Consider the following 12,865-nt stretch of genomic DNA (forward strand, 5'->3'; position numbering starts at 1 on the left):
GGGCAATTTGGTTTATTTCAAATAATACCAAAACCAGCCCTTGTGAGAGGCTCTATGCATGCTAACACGCTCACAATGACAATGCTAACATGCAGATGTTTAGCAGGTATCTTTACCTTGTTCACCATTTTAGTTAAGCTAGTTAACATGGTAACATTTGCCCATTAGCACCTAACACAAAGTACAGCTGAAGCTGATTTGGATTTCATGAGTTTGGCAGGTATTAGGTCATAAACAAAAGTATTGGTCAAACTGAAATTTTGTTCCGATTCATCCTGAAGGGATCATAAACATCTGTACAAAAATATTATGGCAATATATAAAATAGCTGTTGAGATACTTCAGGTGGCAGACCGACCAGCACTGCCATCCTGTTAGCATGGCTAAAACGGTCTTGTTGTGCTTATGATTGAGCTAGAGGTCTATACAGTATAAAAGTGCTACTTTCTCTGATTGAGTACAAAATATATTTTTTGCCAACAATCATTTTCTTCAGCACCTGGGCTGATGGGGAAAATTGTTTTGCAAGCATTTATTCCGATTATGTGGAAGCCAACATGCATGTAGCACTTCTCATTTAGAGGGAATTCATATGAACCTAAGAATACCAGCCATGTAACTACAGCTGCAGACACACTATCCCATTAAAGATCATAAAGTAAACTTCAGACGCTGATGATGCTGCCACACACAACGCCAGTCAGCCTCCATTTACTGATACGCTCGCTGGGAAAACTCCATATTGCGCCAGGCAGGAGGACAGGGGGAGATTGCCTAAAGGAAACACTGAGGTTAAGGATATCAGAGAAACATATTCATCAAAACAGCCCACTGGTCGCTCCAGACGGGGGGAGAGCAGCCTTGTGGAGACAGATAACAGTCATATCTGCCGTTTATTTCGGCTACAGGCGCCCAGAGCAAAGGGGAGTCCTGTCTGCTAGCACACACCGCCACTCAAGTGCTGAGTTAATTCTCATCACACCCACACACTGGAAGGGCATGGGCTCATGTTCGTCTCGTGCACACGCGAACGAGATGATGGAGGAGCCACAGAGCTGGGGGAAAAAAAGAGCGTGAATGCTTAATTGGACGCTCGGGAACACCGTGCACATGGAAACACACTTTTACCTCTCACACAGCTTCCTAACTAAGATTTTCATCAGCACTAAATGGCAGATACCTGCACTGGAGCGTGACGAGAGAAGGTGGGCAGAAGGAAGGAGAGAAGAAAAAACAGAAGGGAGGAGAGCTACACACTGTCATGACTCAGGAATTGCATTGCCTCACAACAATCCCACCAACACAGTCTGACAGCTAGCCCAAATAACCAATTAAGAGCCGAGGACGGGAGCCAGTGGAGGCGGGAGAAAAGCCCAGGAGCGAGCCAGGAAAGAAGAGTGGATCCGACAGTGCTGTTGTGAATTCCTATTCAGGTTTTCTCTCTGACAGCTGACAGCTCTGGATCATGTTTCTACCTCTTCTCGCCATGTATGCCCTTAAGTCAATTTAGAAAAGAGGTCTTTGTCAACCTTCTCAGGTAAAAAAAAAAAAAAAAAAAAAAGAAGTGAGAAGCTGTTGAGTCATTTTGTCTCTGTCTACTCGGTTTCCTTCTGATGGCGTCCAGCGGCATTTTTTTTCATTTTCAGTCAACTCCCATACACTCATGTACATGACGTCCACTTACTAGATCCTTTTGATGTCAAAGCAAAGGGTTTCATCACAAAATGCCGCACCCTTCCCATCAAGCAGAATTCCTGATTTCTACAAATCCACTCACAGTTTCACTCCAAAGCTGAATCTATATTGCAGCCACATGTATATCAATATTAATCCAAAAAGCCTTTATTGTACCCACTCACTTTCAGGCGTAGTGACACTTAAAAACAAAGCTAAGTGCTACTGACTTTCTATAGTCGCTTTCAATGAGGCCCCTTCATAAAGTGCATCAAATATTAGAGCATAAACACTGTTAGTCTCGAAATATTCACTTGCTCTCCCCATGCTCTGCTCACCATGAAGAGCAGTCTGTAGAGCAGCCTCCATGCTGCTGTGGCCTGCCGCTGGGTCCTTCGGGCCAGCGAGCAGCCCTTCCTACGCAGCCTGCCTCCCCTGGATGCTGGCATGACGGCTTCAGAGATGATGTGCGAGTTATACAACTTTGCTGAACCAGAGAAAATATCCGCAACAGAAGTGAATAGTTGGCTTGACTATCTGGGAGATCTCTATTTCCATCCACCTCTAATTTCAATATGATGGTCGGTCAGTCTCTTCTTCAACTTTTCTCATCCTCCTCCTTCTTCCCTGCTCTCTCATTAGTGTCCACTGCCATCTCGCCGCTAGGCCCAGGGTCAGAAGCCTCAGTATTGAGCACACCTATGTCTCTGAGGTGGAGCGGGCTTTGATGGGGATCGAGCCATTGATCCTGCGCCCTGCCATTCTGTGAACGTAAGCAGAGGAAAAAGTGCACGCTGCCAGCTTAGTTTGCATATCAATCACCAGCGGACGGTCTGGCCACTTGGCTTGTGCAAATAGAGGGGAATTCTTCCCCTGGCATCTATGTTCTCTCTCACTGTCCGTCTCTTCCCATCAGCGCTGGTCTTCCTGCATCTGTACTTTCACATCCTGCCATCAATCCTACTTCCCTCTGTCCATTTGCCTCCAGATATCCCCCATTCCTCTCTCCTCTTCCCCCGGTTCTTCCCCTCCTTTTTGGCTCCATGTGACCTCGGTGTAACTTCCAGAGAGCTGAATGGAGAGGCCGGGGGCTGTATCAGTGTCCAGTCCCTCAATAGCATCAGTACAATGCAGACTGTTCTGGCTTGTTACCTCCACACACAGAGGAATGGCTGACTCAAAAGTGGGAGGCTCTGAGCCGGTGGGGGGTAACGGGGCAGGAATGTTAACTATGGCCTCGCACAAGAATAAAACGTGACATGTATCATACATTGCACAGGGTCCTCTCACATGGAATAAATAAACAGATGACAACTCTGTCCATTTAAACCTAACTTGCTTTGCAAACTGGCTTTATTATAACCACATTTCAAAACCTTTTTCTCATATCAACTCCAGACAATGTCCAGAGGATCACACTGAAGATTTTTCTAATCCCGCCTACTTTTCCATCCCACACACAGCTGGCCAATCACTGTGTGAAGTGGGGATGATGGAGTTCCAGGCGCTGTTGGACTACCCAACAAGCACTTAGTCTGAAGCATACAGAGGCCTCCGCGATAATGATCCTCACTGTTGGCTGTAACCGCACACACTTACCATGCAGGATTTCAGCCCCCCTTTTTTGGCACACACAAACACTAAATATTATTCAGTCTCATTTGTGTCATTTTCCAATACTTGTCTTGTCCAAGCGCTGGGTGTAAACACTCATAAAAAAAACACAGCTTGGCGCTGTCAAACTGGGAGGGTTGCGAGATAAACACTAAACACTGTCTCCATCTCCCTTTAACGCTCCAGTGAAGTCATTATGTACAGAGCTCAGTCTGCTTTGCAGATGAAACGCCGCTCAAATCAAAGGAGAAGCCTTGCGCTTCTCCAGCAGAGAGGCCCCCATCTTAGCCGAAATAAACAAACAAATGTAGGGTGGGAGAGGATAAAGAAGAGGGGATGAAATACAGGCGTGTCCCTGAGGCTGGCTTCACCCATCCCTCACAGGAAACAGCCTTGTCATGACACTATGAGAGAGAAAGGGGGGAGGCATGGTGGCCGGTAGGCAGGCCAGTGATTCATTTGCCATGTTAGTGGGCTATAGTGCCATGATGCCATCTTCTTTTCAAAGCTCAATAAAAGAAGACGCCTGCTCATAAATCAAACAGAGTAGAGGGGAGGGGAGAGGAGGATGAGAGGGAGGGCTGGTCCCGTCTCGCTCCACTCATGCCCATTTACGCCTTTTATTATTCATCCTAAACAAATATTATTCCGCCAAGTCTCGGAGGACTTTGGGAGAGGAGTGTGTTTTAATAATGAAGCCAGCTTCAGATTAAAGCACCCATTCTACTGGGTCCCCTAGGCTATTCAGATCCACTCCACTGCATGACTGCCAGTACAAAGGCAAAGTAATGCTAGCACTATATGCTATTCTTACTCCACCAAGATGCCTGAAACTGAATGAAAGGTTAAGTGGAAATGCTTGTAGCAAATGGAAAACATGGCTTGATGACAAACAAGTCTGTGGAATAACTAATGGCAATCCCTGTGATGCCCCCATTTACCTTCCTGACCTGGAAAAAAGCTCAATCTAGGTGATTCAGAAGGAACCAGAGCACCCTGAACTACACATGCCATACAACTGCCATGGATGTCATGTTACGAACAGATAATAGACCAACAAGTGTCACAACTGTTTGAGAGTGAGTACACTCTCATAAAGACTCTGACTGCTAGTAGACCAATACAGTTAATTCTAATACAGCCCATACTGCAGCGATAACATCATGGACGGCAATAAAGGCTATAGAGATAGAGCAAAAAAGTGGTGCATGACCTTTTGACTTCCCATCTGCCTACACTATAAATCTTATTAATGAACAGTTAAATTAAAGATCACCAGGATAGGGCTGAGAAGAGAGGGAGTGCTGGGACAAACAGGTAGAAGACGAGGCTAAGAATCTGCAGGGACACTAGCAGCATGGCATTCTCTCTAAATCAAATGGCACCTGAAAGGCAAATTGAGGCCAGTGTGGAATTGCCAAAAGCTGCAGTACCTCTAATGGCCACTTGAGACTGGCTCCAGAGGCCAATCAACCCCATGAACACCCATGTTAAAATGCCCAACGTAACAGCAGAAAAAAAACATGTTTACAGCCTGGTACAAAAAACAGCTAGAGGATGGGACATGAGCCAAACTAAAAAAATGAATGAGTGAGAATATGATAGCACAGAGATTGTTACTGCGCAGAATCTGGTTTAAAATGATGTCACCAGTGCAAGATGGCAGCAGCCATATCCAGGATACTTTGGCTTCATTTTGTACAATTTAAATAGGTGAAGACTTGCTGTCCATCTTATTACAGTGTATGGTATCTGTACCTAGTTTAATGGCAATACATACCACAGCTTTTGATGTGTTTTAGTCTAGACCGATGTGGTGGACCAACGGACCATCGGTGCCAACCCTTGAGCCATGCCACAAGGATGGCTAAAACTGTAGCAAATAATTCATACACTGCACTTGATACTGTAAGTGCATGCTGTAATGTTTTCATGCTGTCTAAATGCAAATAAAATGTAACTAAAGGGCAAGGGCAAATGAATTCTCCAACTGTACAACTACACCAGACTCTCATCCGTGGAGATATTTATACCTAATACACACAGAAGGTTTTGGGAGTGTGAGAGTTTGCAGCGTAAGTGAGAACGCTCATAGTATCAGCTGCCTCAGTAAAAAAAAAAAAAAAAACTCCCACCAGCAAGGAGCTCATCAGCCCATAGTTACCGTTTGTTTCTCCCCTTTGACATCTCTCTGGCAGGAGAGGCAGGCAGCCATGTCCCGAGCCAGGCAGGCCAGCTTGTCTTTGAGGAACCGTCCCAAACTGAGCAGCACGGAGCCCAGGAACAGGTTCTTCTCCTCTGGCTCGCAGCCGGATGGCCAGAACCAGCACATGGCCAGGAGGGAGCACAGGGCCTGGGCGGGCGACTGGTCCCGCATGAAGAGCTCCATTAAGGTGGTGAGGTAGAGGCACGGCTGGGGATCTTCATCTTTCACCGTTGGGGCTACCATCGTTATGGCTACTGCCATGGCTGCGCCAGGCACCACTGGTGGGGTCAGTCCCCCCGGATCCGGGTCATGTTGGATCCGGATCCCTACTGGTCCCTCCGTCGCTCCTTCTTTCTACGTTTTTATCTCCAGCTCTGTCTTTCCAACTTGTTTACAGTGGAGTGGACTGACGAGACGGGCTAGCATTAACTGCACTGACAGCTGTAAGCCCAGATTATTAGCCTCCTCACGGCCAGATGGCAACTGATGGGCTTAGTCATAACACACACACACACCTCCCTAAATTACCCTCCAAACTCCCATCCCACAGACAGACACACACACAACCCAGTCGGGCAAAGCAGATTCTCTTAAGTTTAAGAAGGAGATTGTTGTAGCTCCGAGGAAGACGGGATCTTATTTGAAGAAGATGATACAACCTAATATCCGTAGGCATCTACCGTATCCTTTTGAAGTCGAGAAGTCACGATAAGAGAGGAGAAAAGAAACTGAATAACTCTTAACTTTCTGTTAGTCACACATTTTTAAAAAAGTGTTTAAACACCTCTCAGACTCCTCTCGCCCACTGAGACAGGTAAAAAAGGACGACTGGGACCAGAAGGAAAAAAGAAAGCGGTAATAAAACCAGCCCAAATGTTTCAGTCTAGTAATGCCTTCATCTAATTCAGAGAAGACACATAGTAGCATCACTACCTGAATCAAGTGAATCAAGCCAAATCTTTCTTACTGACAGTCAGCCAGAGGACAGCTCCACTCATAGCTCTCTTCATAAGTCCATTTACTTACTGAAACGTCCAGTCCAGAAAAGAGCAAAGAGGCTTATTATGTCTGTCTGCTGTTTAACCTTTGGCTTAATAGAAGACATGATTGGCTACTACACAATGTTTAAACATACAACTGCTATTTATGGAATAAAAGAATAACGTGGTTTGAAAGTAACATGGCGTCCTCCACATCAGTTGTGTTATGCTTTCAAAATGATGAAGACAGTTCGAGGACAATTAGATACACAGTAGGATGTAGGCTCTACAGGGAGATTTTCACAAAAATGATGACAAAAATACAGATTTTTAGGCATTCTACTGAAATAAATAGCTTGCAAAATAGTGCATATAGATGCTGTAAATCGGTAAAACAATTTTCCAGGAGAATTATGCCCCCAGACCCCCTGAGGATCGGGCTGAGCCTGCAATATTTACGTCTGGCTCCACCCCTAGTTAACATCAAGAACACTGAAAAAAGCTCATCACAATTTCCTCGACAAATATTCAAACTGTCCAAACCCAAAGGGAGGCAGTATAACATTAGAACAGCCCAAGAAAAATAGCAAATATTCCCATTTGAGAGGATGAAACCAGTGAAATTTAGGCATTTTGATTAGTCAACAATCAAATACATTTTTCTATTGATCAGTCACCTAATAGTTTCAGTGATATGGGCCTTCAAGACATCCTGGTATGTTCCTCTATGTGTGCATGGATACATGCGTGTGATCACCCTCCAGAGGACTGGTGCCATGTGGTGAAACCAGACCATGCCAGATTACTTCCCACGTCCTTCCATCTGTCTACTGGGATCACCCAGTATGCTATGGACGTGTGTGTTCTCATGCATGCGTGTTTATGTGTCAACGACCTTCCAGCCAACAAATCCCCATCGAGCCTTTCAGTTGCTGCACTCGCAGAGATTAGGTGACGCATAAACAAAATGGATGCAGCTATTACAGTTTTGACTGTACACCCCTTATGATGGCATTACTTCACTACACCAGCGCAATGCATGTCAAATCAATTCAATTTGAAGGGCCTCGTGGGAGTTTTGTGGGACCAATTCAGTTGACGTCTGCAATCGATTGGTTAAGCTCATAATGGTATCACAACACTGCGTTAAACCAATTACTATGGCGCTCTATAGCCAAATGTATCATTAAGTAACTCACAGGCACTGGAATCACAATCAGTATCTCGATGGTAAACAACACTGATAACTGTGCCTAGTAAGCACTTAAGCTCAAACACAAACACACACACACACACACACACACACACACACACACACACAGATCTCTCTTGTGTAATAAGCGCAAATTGGAATGCAACGGACCAATTAATCAAAGGTAGTCAGTCTGGTGAGGCGGCCGATGACAAGGTGTGACAAGAGGCTTGAAATTAGTCCTTCCCTTCCATCCATCTCTATTGACTTACAGCACGCCCGTGTGCACGCCCGTGTGCACGCATGTGCGCGCTTATATGCTGATACATGGCTGATTTTCTACCCAGTGACTCGATTTCTTTCTCCCCGCCCCAGAGAACAAACTGATGGCCGTGTGGTGATTAAATTCTGCTCTTCATGACAGCAAAAATCTGATTTACCAGCACCAATATCTCACCCCGAGTGTGTTTTTTGTATCGTCTTCACAGTGGCTGACTCTCCCTGATGGAAGCAGAGAGCTTCTTCTCCTTTTGTGCCTGAAATGTGCACGTATGCGGTGACATAAGCGCACACACTCATAAACCCCCGCTCGCACACATACACACACCTATCTTCCATTCATTCCTCAGTAACAGACAAACGGCAGGGAGCTGAGCAGCAGCAGCAGTGGTGCAGTGCAGATCCCAGCGCAGTGGGACTGACTCGTGTCGCCGGGCAAACAAAAAGAGACAAACGGAGCCAGAATAGAGAGGAGGAGAAGAGGGCAAGTTGTCCTCTCTAATCCACCTCTGGGCTGACCTCAGGTCAAACGCTGCACTGCGTCTTCTGAAACAAGCAATTAGAATAAAGCTACGGCAATTAGAGAAGGTTTCTGGATATTTGGCCTGGAATTACTGTCAATGAATCATTGATGAAATAAGCAACAAATGACTGCCTATTCCCTTTTTCATTTCGCCCACATTACATAACAAGCAGCTGGCAAAAGTGTGCCAAACATGCACTCACACTGTTAACAACAACTAGCTTAAAAAAGACACAAAATGCAAGATAAATGCTGCAAAAGAAGGTAAATATGCACCAACACATGCACATCCACTCTCAGGCTTCCAGCCATGTCTACATCATTAATATGCGGCTCTTTGTGATGACCACACACACTCATTACTGCTCTCGATAAACACTGGCATGCACACTCCTGTATTACATTACCACGGTGCTGAGGCATAAATTCCCGACGGAACGGGCTCATGCTTAGTTTAATGACTTCAATAAAGTTGGTTTACATATCAAAACCCTGACCGGATATTCAACAACACACAGGACAGAAATAGTCATGCAATCTGCCGTAAATCATCAGGGACACCGTTTGGCATATTTATAGAGGGGATATTTCTCTAACACTGATATGAGAGGGTTGAAGTGATTGCAGGGTACCTATAGTGTGTTACAGAACCAAAGCCAGGACTCTGAAGGCGGAGACAAGCACCTGCAATATGTCACATGCAAGATGACTTCTGCTTGTCTTAAATTTATTATAATAAACTACTGCAGCCCTTATCATAATGATAGGTACGCTTGAGTGAAGGTGAGGGTGACAGAGGCATATTAGACAACTGTTCTTCTTCTGAGAGATTTGGTTTTGCCCCGAGGCATTCATGTCTTCATGTGCGTGTGTGTGTGTGCAGGAGGCAGTGGCAGTGTGACACAGCCCCTTCTCTCAGTCTGCATCCTGTCTGCATGACAGTAATAAGCTGTGTTTATACCGGTGGCTATGATGGAGTATCCTAATTATGGTAATGCTAAGAATTGGTGCCAGTCTGGTTTGTGACAGCCCCACAGCTGCCACTGTGAGTGGGCACAAACACACACACACACACTACAATGTGCACACCTTTATTCACACAAACAAACCTGGAAGGAGAGAAAGAGAGAGAGAGCTACGGTACGTGGATGTCTATGAAACACTTTCTGGCACACGGACACACACTCCTACCTTGCTGTGCTGTACAGGCCTGTGTGCGCAGTGGGAGTGACCGTTCTCCAGTCCTACACACGGGGACTCAGCACCATCAGCTGCAGTGCACACATCTGGAGAGAGGGAGAGAGAGAGAGAGGACATTTTAACATTAAGTTTAGCGTCACTCTATGTGAGTGTGTGTGACTGTGTTTTATGCTCATACCACCCATAGCTGCATGTGCACCACACTAGTTTTTGCTGAAGCACGTCCTTCTGCTAACCACAATACACAAACAATGCTGGCTACTTATAGTCTAAAACCATCGTGGGCGCCTGCCAGTCGCACAGAACTTTAAATATATCTTCTGTCTAAAAATGGCAGCGGCATTCAGTCATCCCGAAAAAGAAAAACTTGGCAATCCTAATTAAAGACTCTGTTATCTCTTTCCTTGAACTTGTTTTTAAGATATAGTTCCCTAATAAAATGTATATATGCATATAAACCATGCAGACAGGATGACATTATCAGATTGAGAGTTTTGAAAACATTCTCGGGATTTTGGCTACTTCACTTCAAATCCAAGGTCCCGAGGACAAACTCTCTGGCAGTTGGCACATGAAAAAGACTTTATTTCTGATTGTAGCCTGGGAGGTGGGCCAGCATGCCAGCAGGAAACAAAAGAAAACTTCTGGACCTCCCGTGGAGCTAACTTCTCCTTTCTGAAATGTCAATCACCGTCAACCGAATGTGTGACTGATGGGGCAGCGTTACAAAAGATATCTAGTTATCTAAATTTACCTCTCTTGTCTTGTACATTTGCACCAGTCTGAATTAATCCGCATGACAGACAGTTTCCTTCAAGGAATGCCATCATGCAATCATTTGTGTAATTTGTGTCAGACAAGTGTTAATTCCCCACTGTGGGCTTTTTACCTCCCTGCCTCCTTCATCAGCCTGCCTGGGATCATGTGCCCTCTAGAGACGGAGAAGAAAACTGCAGGCACTTTGATCACACCATTCTCTGTAATGAGGCCTTCAAGTCATTAATCCCTTTGTGTTCAATTATGGCTGCAGTGGAGGAAACACTAATGAATTACAATCATTAAGGATGACGCTCGATACTTTCTGTAAAACTGATTCTTTGTTTCGGCTGTTTGTTTGAAAGCCAAACAACGAGGAAAATCAATTAAAAGGCATCAGATGCGCCGCACATTTTGAAGGGGAAGGTCAGTGGCACGGGTTTGATGCATTTTGGTTAATTCGTTAAAAAAAAAACAAGTTGTTAAAAGGTCATCTAGTGGGTCAAATACATTTCATTACCTCTGACATCCTGTGTTTAAGTCTGCGAGTCATACACAAAAATTGCAGCACATAATCAATAAATCTTCAATAAAGCTTCACTTTTGTCTAATTTTTATTGTCTCTGCTCACTGTGACGTTCTCATAAACACTAAAAAAATAACTGTAGAGAAATATAAGTTGTTATAAAACTGAAACTTGTCCCTCACTGCTATTTTCAGAACCTTCACTCTTTCATTAGCTCGTCTATTTATGAGTGATAAAATGGCCGATGTCCTGTTTAAATCTTGCCTGACAACACCAAAAACAAATTTTCACAGCTGCACTTTCAAACTAGGGTCATAATCTTATCTAATCTGAGACCAAATAAACCGAACCAATTTAACAACTGTAGCAAATCTTACACCCAGTGAAACCAAAGATAATCTTTGGTTGAAATGGGTTTCCCTTACCTTTCACACTGAGGCTCGAACAAACAAAATGTATCTGCACTGGCTGGGCATCAGCTGTGTTTGTCCGGCGACATGGACGACCTTACTGTTCAGTCCTGACACCTTGGCATCTGCAGTGAGATTAACCCGAGCCGACAGGATACTATACATCCACAGCGATAACAAGCCCTCTGCGGTCAAGAGCCCCTTTTGGGCTTTCCTCTGCCCTAGGATACACAGAGCTGTGAAACTTCATCTGGAGTTTGTTTCGTACTGCTTTTTTCTCTTTTGACTTTTGACAGTAAAGAGAGGCTCTTTTTGAGGAAGTGGAGATCAGACTAAGATGTTAACTGGAGCGGAAGTGTCGCAGCTGTATTGTGGTTTAGGTGACGAAACTAGTTTGCTTTCCTAGTAAATGCAGCTCGTGTGAGAAACTGACCATCGAGCAACCTTGCGAAGTTCAGGCTGAGAGGACATCACAGAGACAAATCTACCTGGGTTTAACTAATTCAAAAACCACACAACAAAAAGATGCAACACATGCCAACCACATGAAACAACAGAACTGGAAGGGTAAACTGGGCTTTAACTCTGAGCTGTGGCAGATCCAGGCTGTTCACAGGAAGAATGACACAACCTACTTGCAGAGAAAGCAGTTAAACTGGTGCCGTTATTTGTACACAGAACTGAGAAAGCGCTACACTGATGGGTGTGCCAAGCATTGTGCAGAAGCTCCAATTTCTCTCTTTCTCTGCGTCTCTTTCAATCTCTCACCATCTGTCTGACTACACTGTATCAAGCTCAACTTCACTTCCAGTCGTACTGTTAAGTGTTCCATTAGGTAGAAATCTATAGCCCTTTAGTACAAATACAACCCCACTAATGACTACATCTACATGTGTTTAGCTGGTTCCAGCATTTGTGTGTGGCTAAATGCAACATGGATTTACGCACCTGAGGAGGACTTGGCTCTGTGGTGCTTGCTGCGAACCTCCTGGTTGTGTTTGAGAGGAAGGGTCCGGTGGTTGGAGGACAGAGTTAACGGCAGGGGTCCGTCCCGCCTCAGGCTCAGGTGCAGGGTTTGTTCGGCAAACAGCGTCTGGATCAGCGCCAGGTCCAGGCCCGCCACACAGCGACCGTTCAGCACCAGGATCTCATCGCCTGGACGCAGACCTGGGGACAAGTATGGTTTAGAAAAAAGTCATGGTACAGTGTTTCCCCTAGGTGTTTTTCCAGCAGTTTTATTTTGCACCCCTGGAAAATATTTAGCATGTCCACTAAGATGAGAAGGGCTTCAGACACATATTTTTATACAGTTGTAGATGTTGAATTATGTTCAATAAAATGCTTCCTACAGCCCATATGCTGTTACAAACGCTCCTGCACGTGGGAGCAGATACTAGTTACCTACTTAAAAACTATCCAAATAGTTCAAAAAGTTTTTCAGTAATGACATCAAAACCACAAGTTGTTCCAATTGCCCCCGGTCTCCCCTAATCAACCCTGCATTT

General features: G+C 44.9%; 1 protein-coding gene across 4 annotated transcripts in view; it reads right to left on the minus strand.

Annotated features, from left to right (window-relative positions):
* tiam2a (TIAM Rac1 associated GEF 2a) overlaps positions 1-12,865 on the minus strand; it is a 106,355-nt gene that overhangs the window by 15,798 nt on the left and 77,692 nt on the right. For all 4 annotated transcript variants that reach the window (XM_049595968.1, XM_049595967.1, XM_049595969.1 and 1 more), the window contains 2 exons: positions 12,309-12,527; positions 9,660-9,754 (listed from right to left, as the gene is read on the minus strand). In XM_049595968.1, coding sequence (XP_049451925.1) covers positions 9,660-9,754; positions 12,309-12,527 — 314 coding nt within the window. The remainder of the gene's footprint in view (positions 1-9,659; positions 9,755-12,308; positions 12,528-12,865) is intronic.

This window comes from Epinephelus fuscoguttatus, linkage group LG14 (assembly GCF_011397635.1).
Source record: "Epinephelus fuscoguttatus linkage group LG14, E.fuscoguttatus.final_Chr_v1".
Lineage (NCBI taxonomy): Eukaryota > Metazoa > Chordata > Actinopteri > Perciformes > Serranidae > Epinephelus > Epinephelus fuscoguttatus.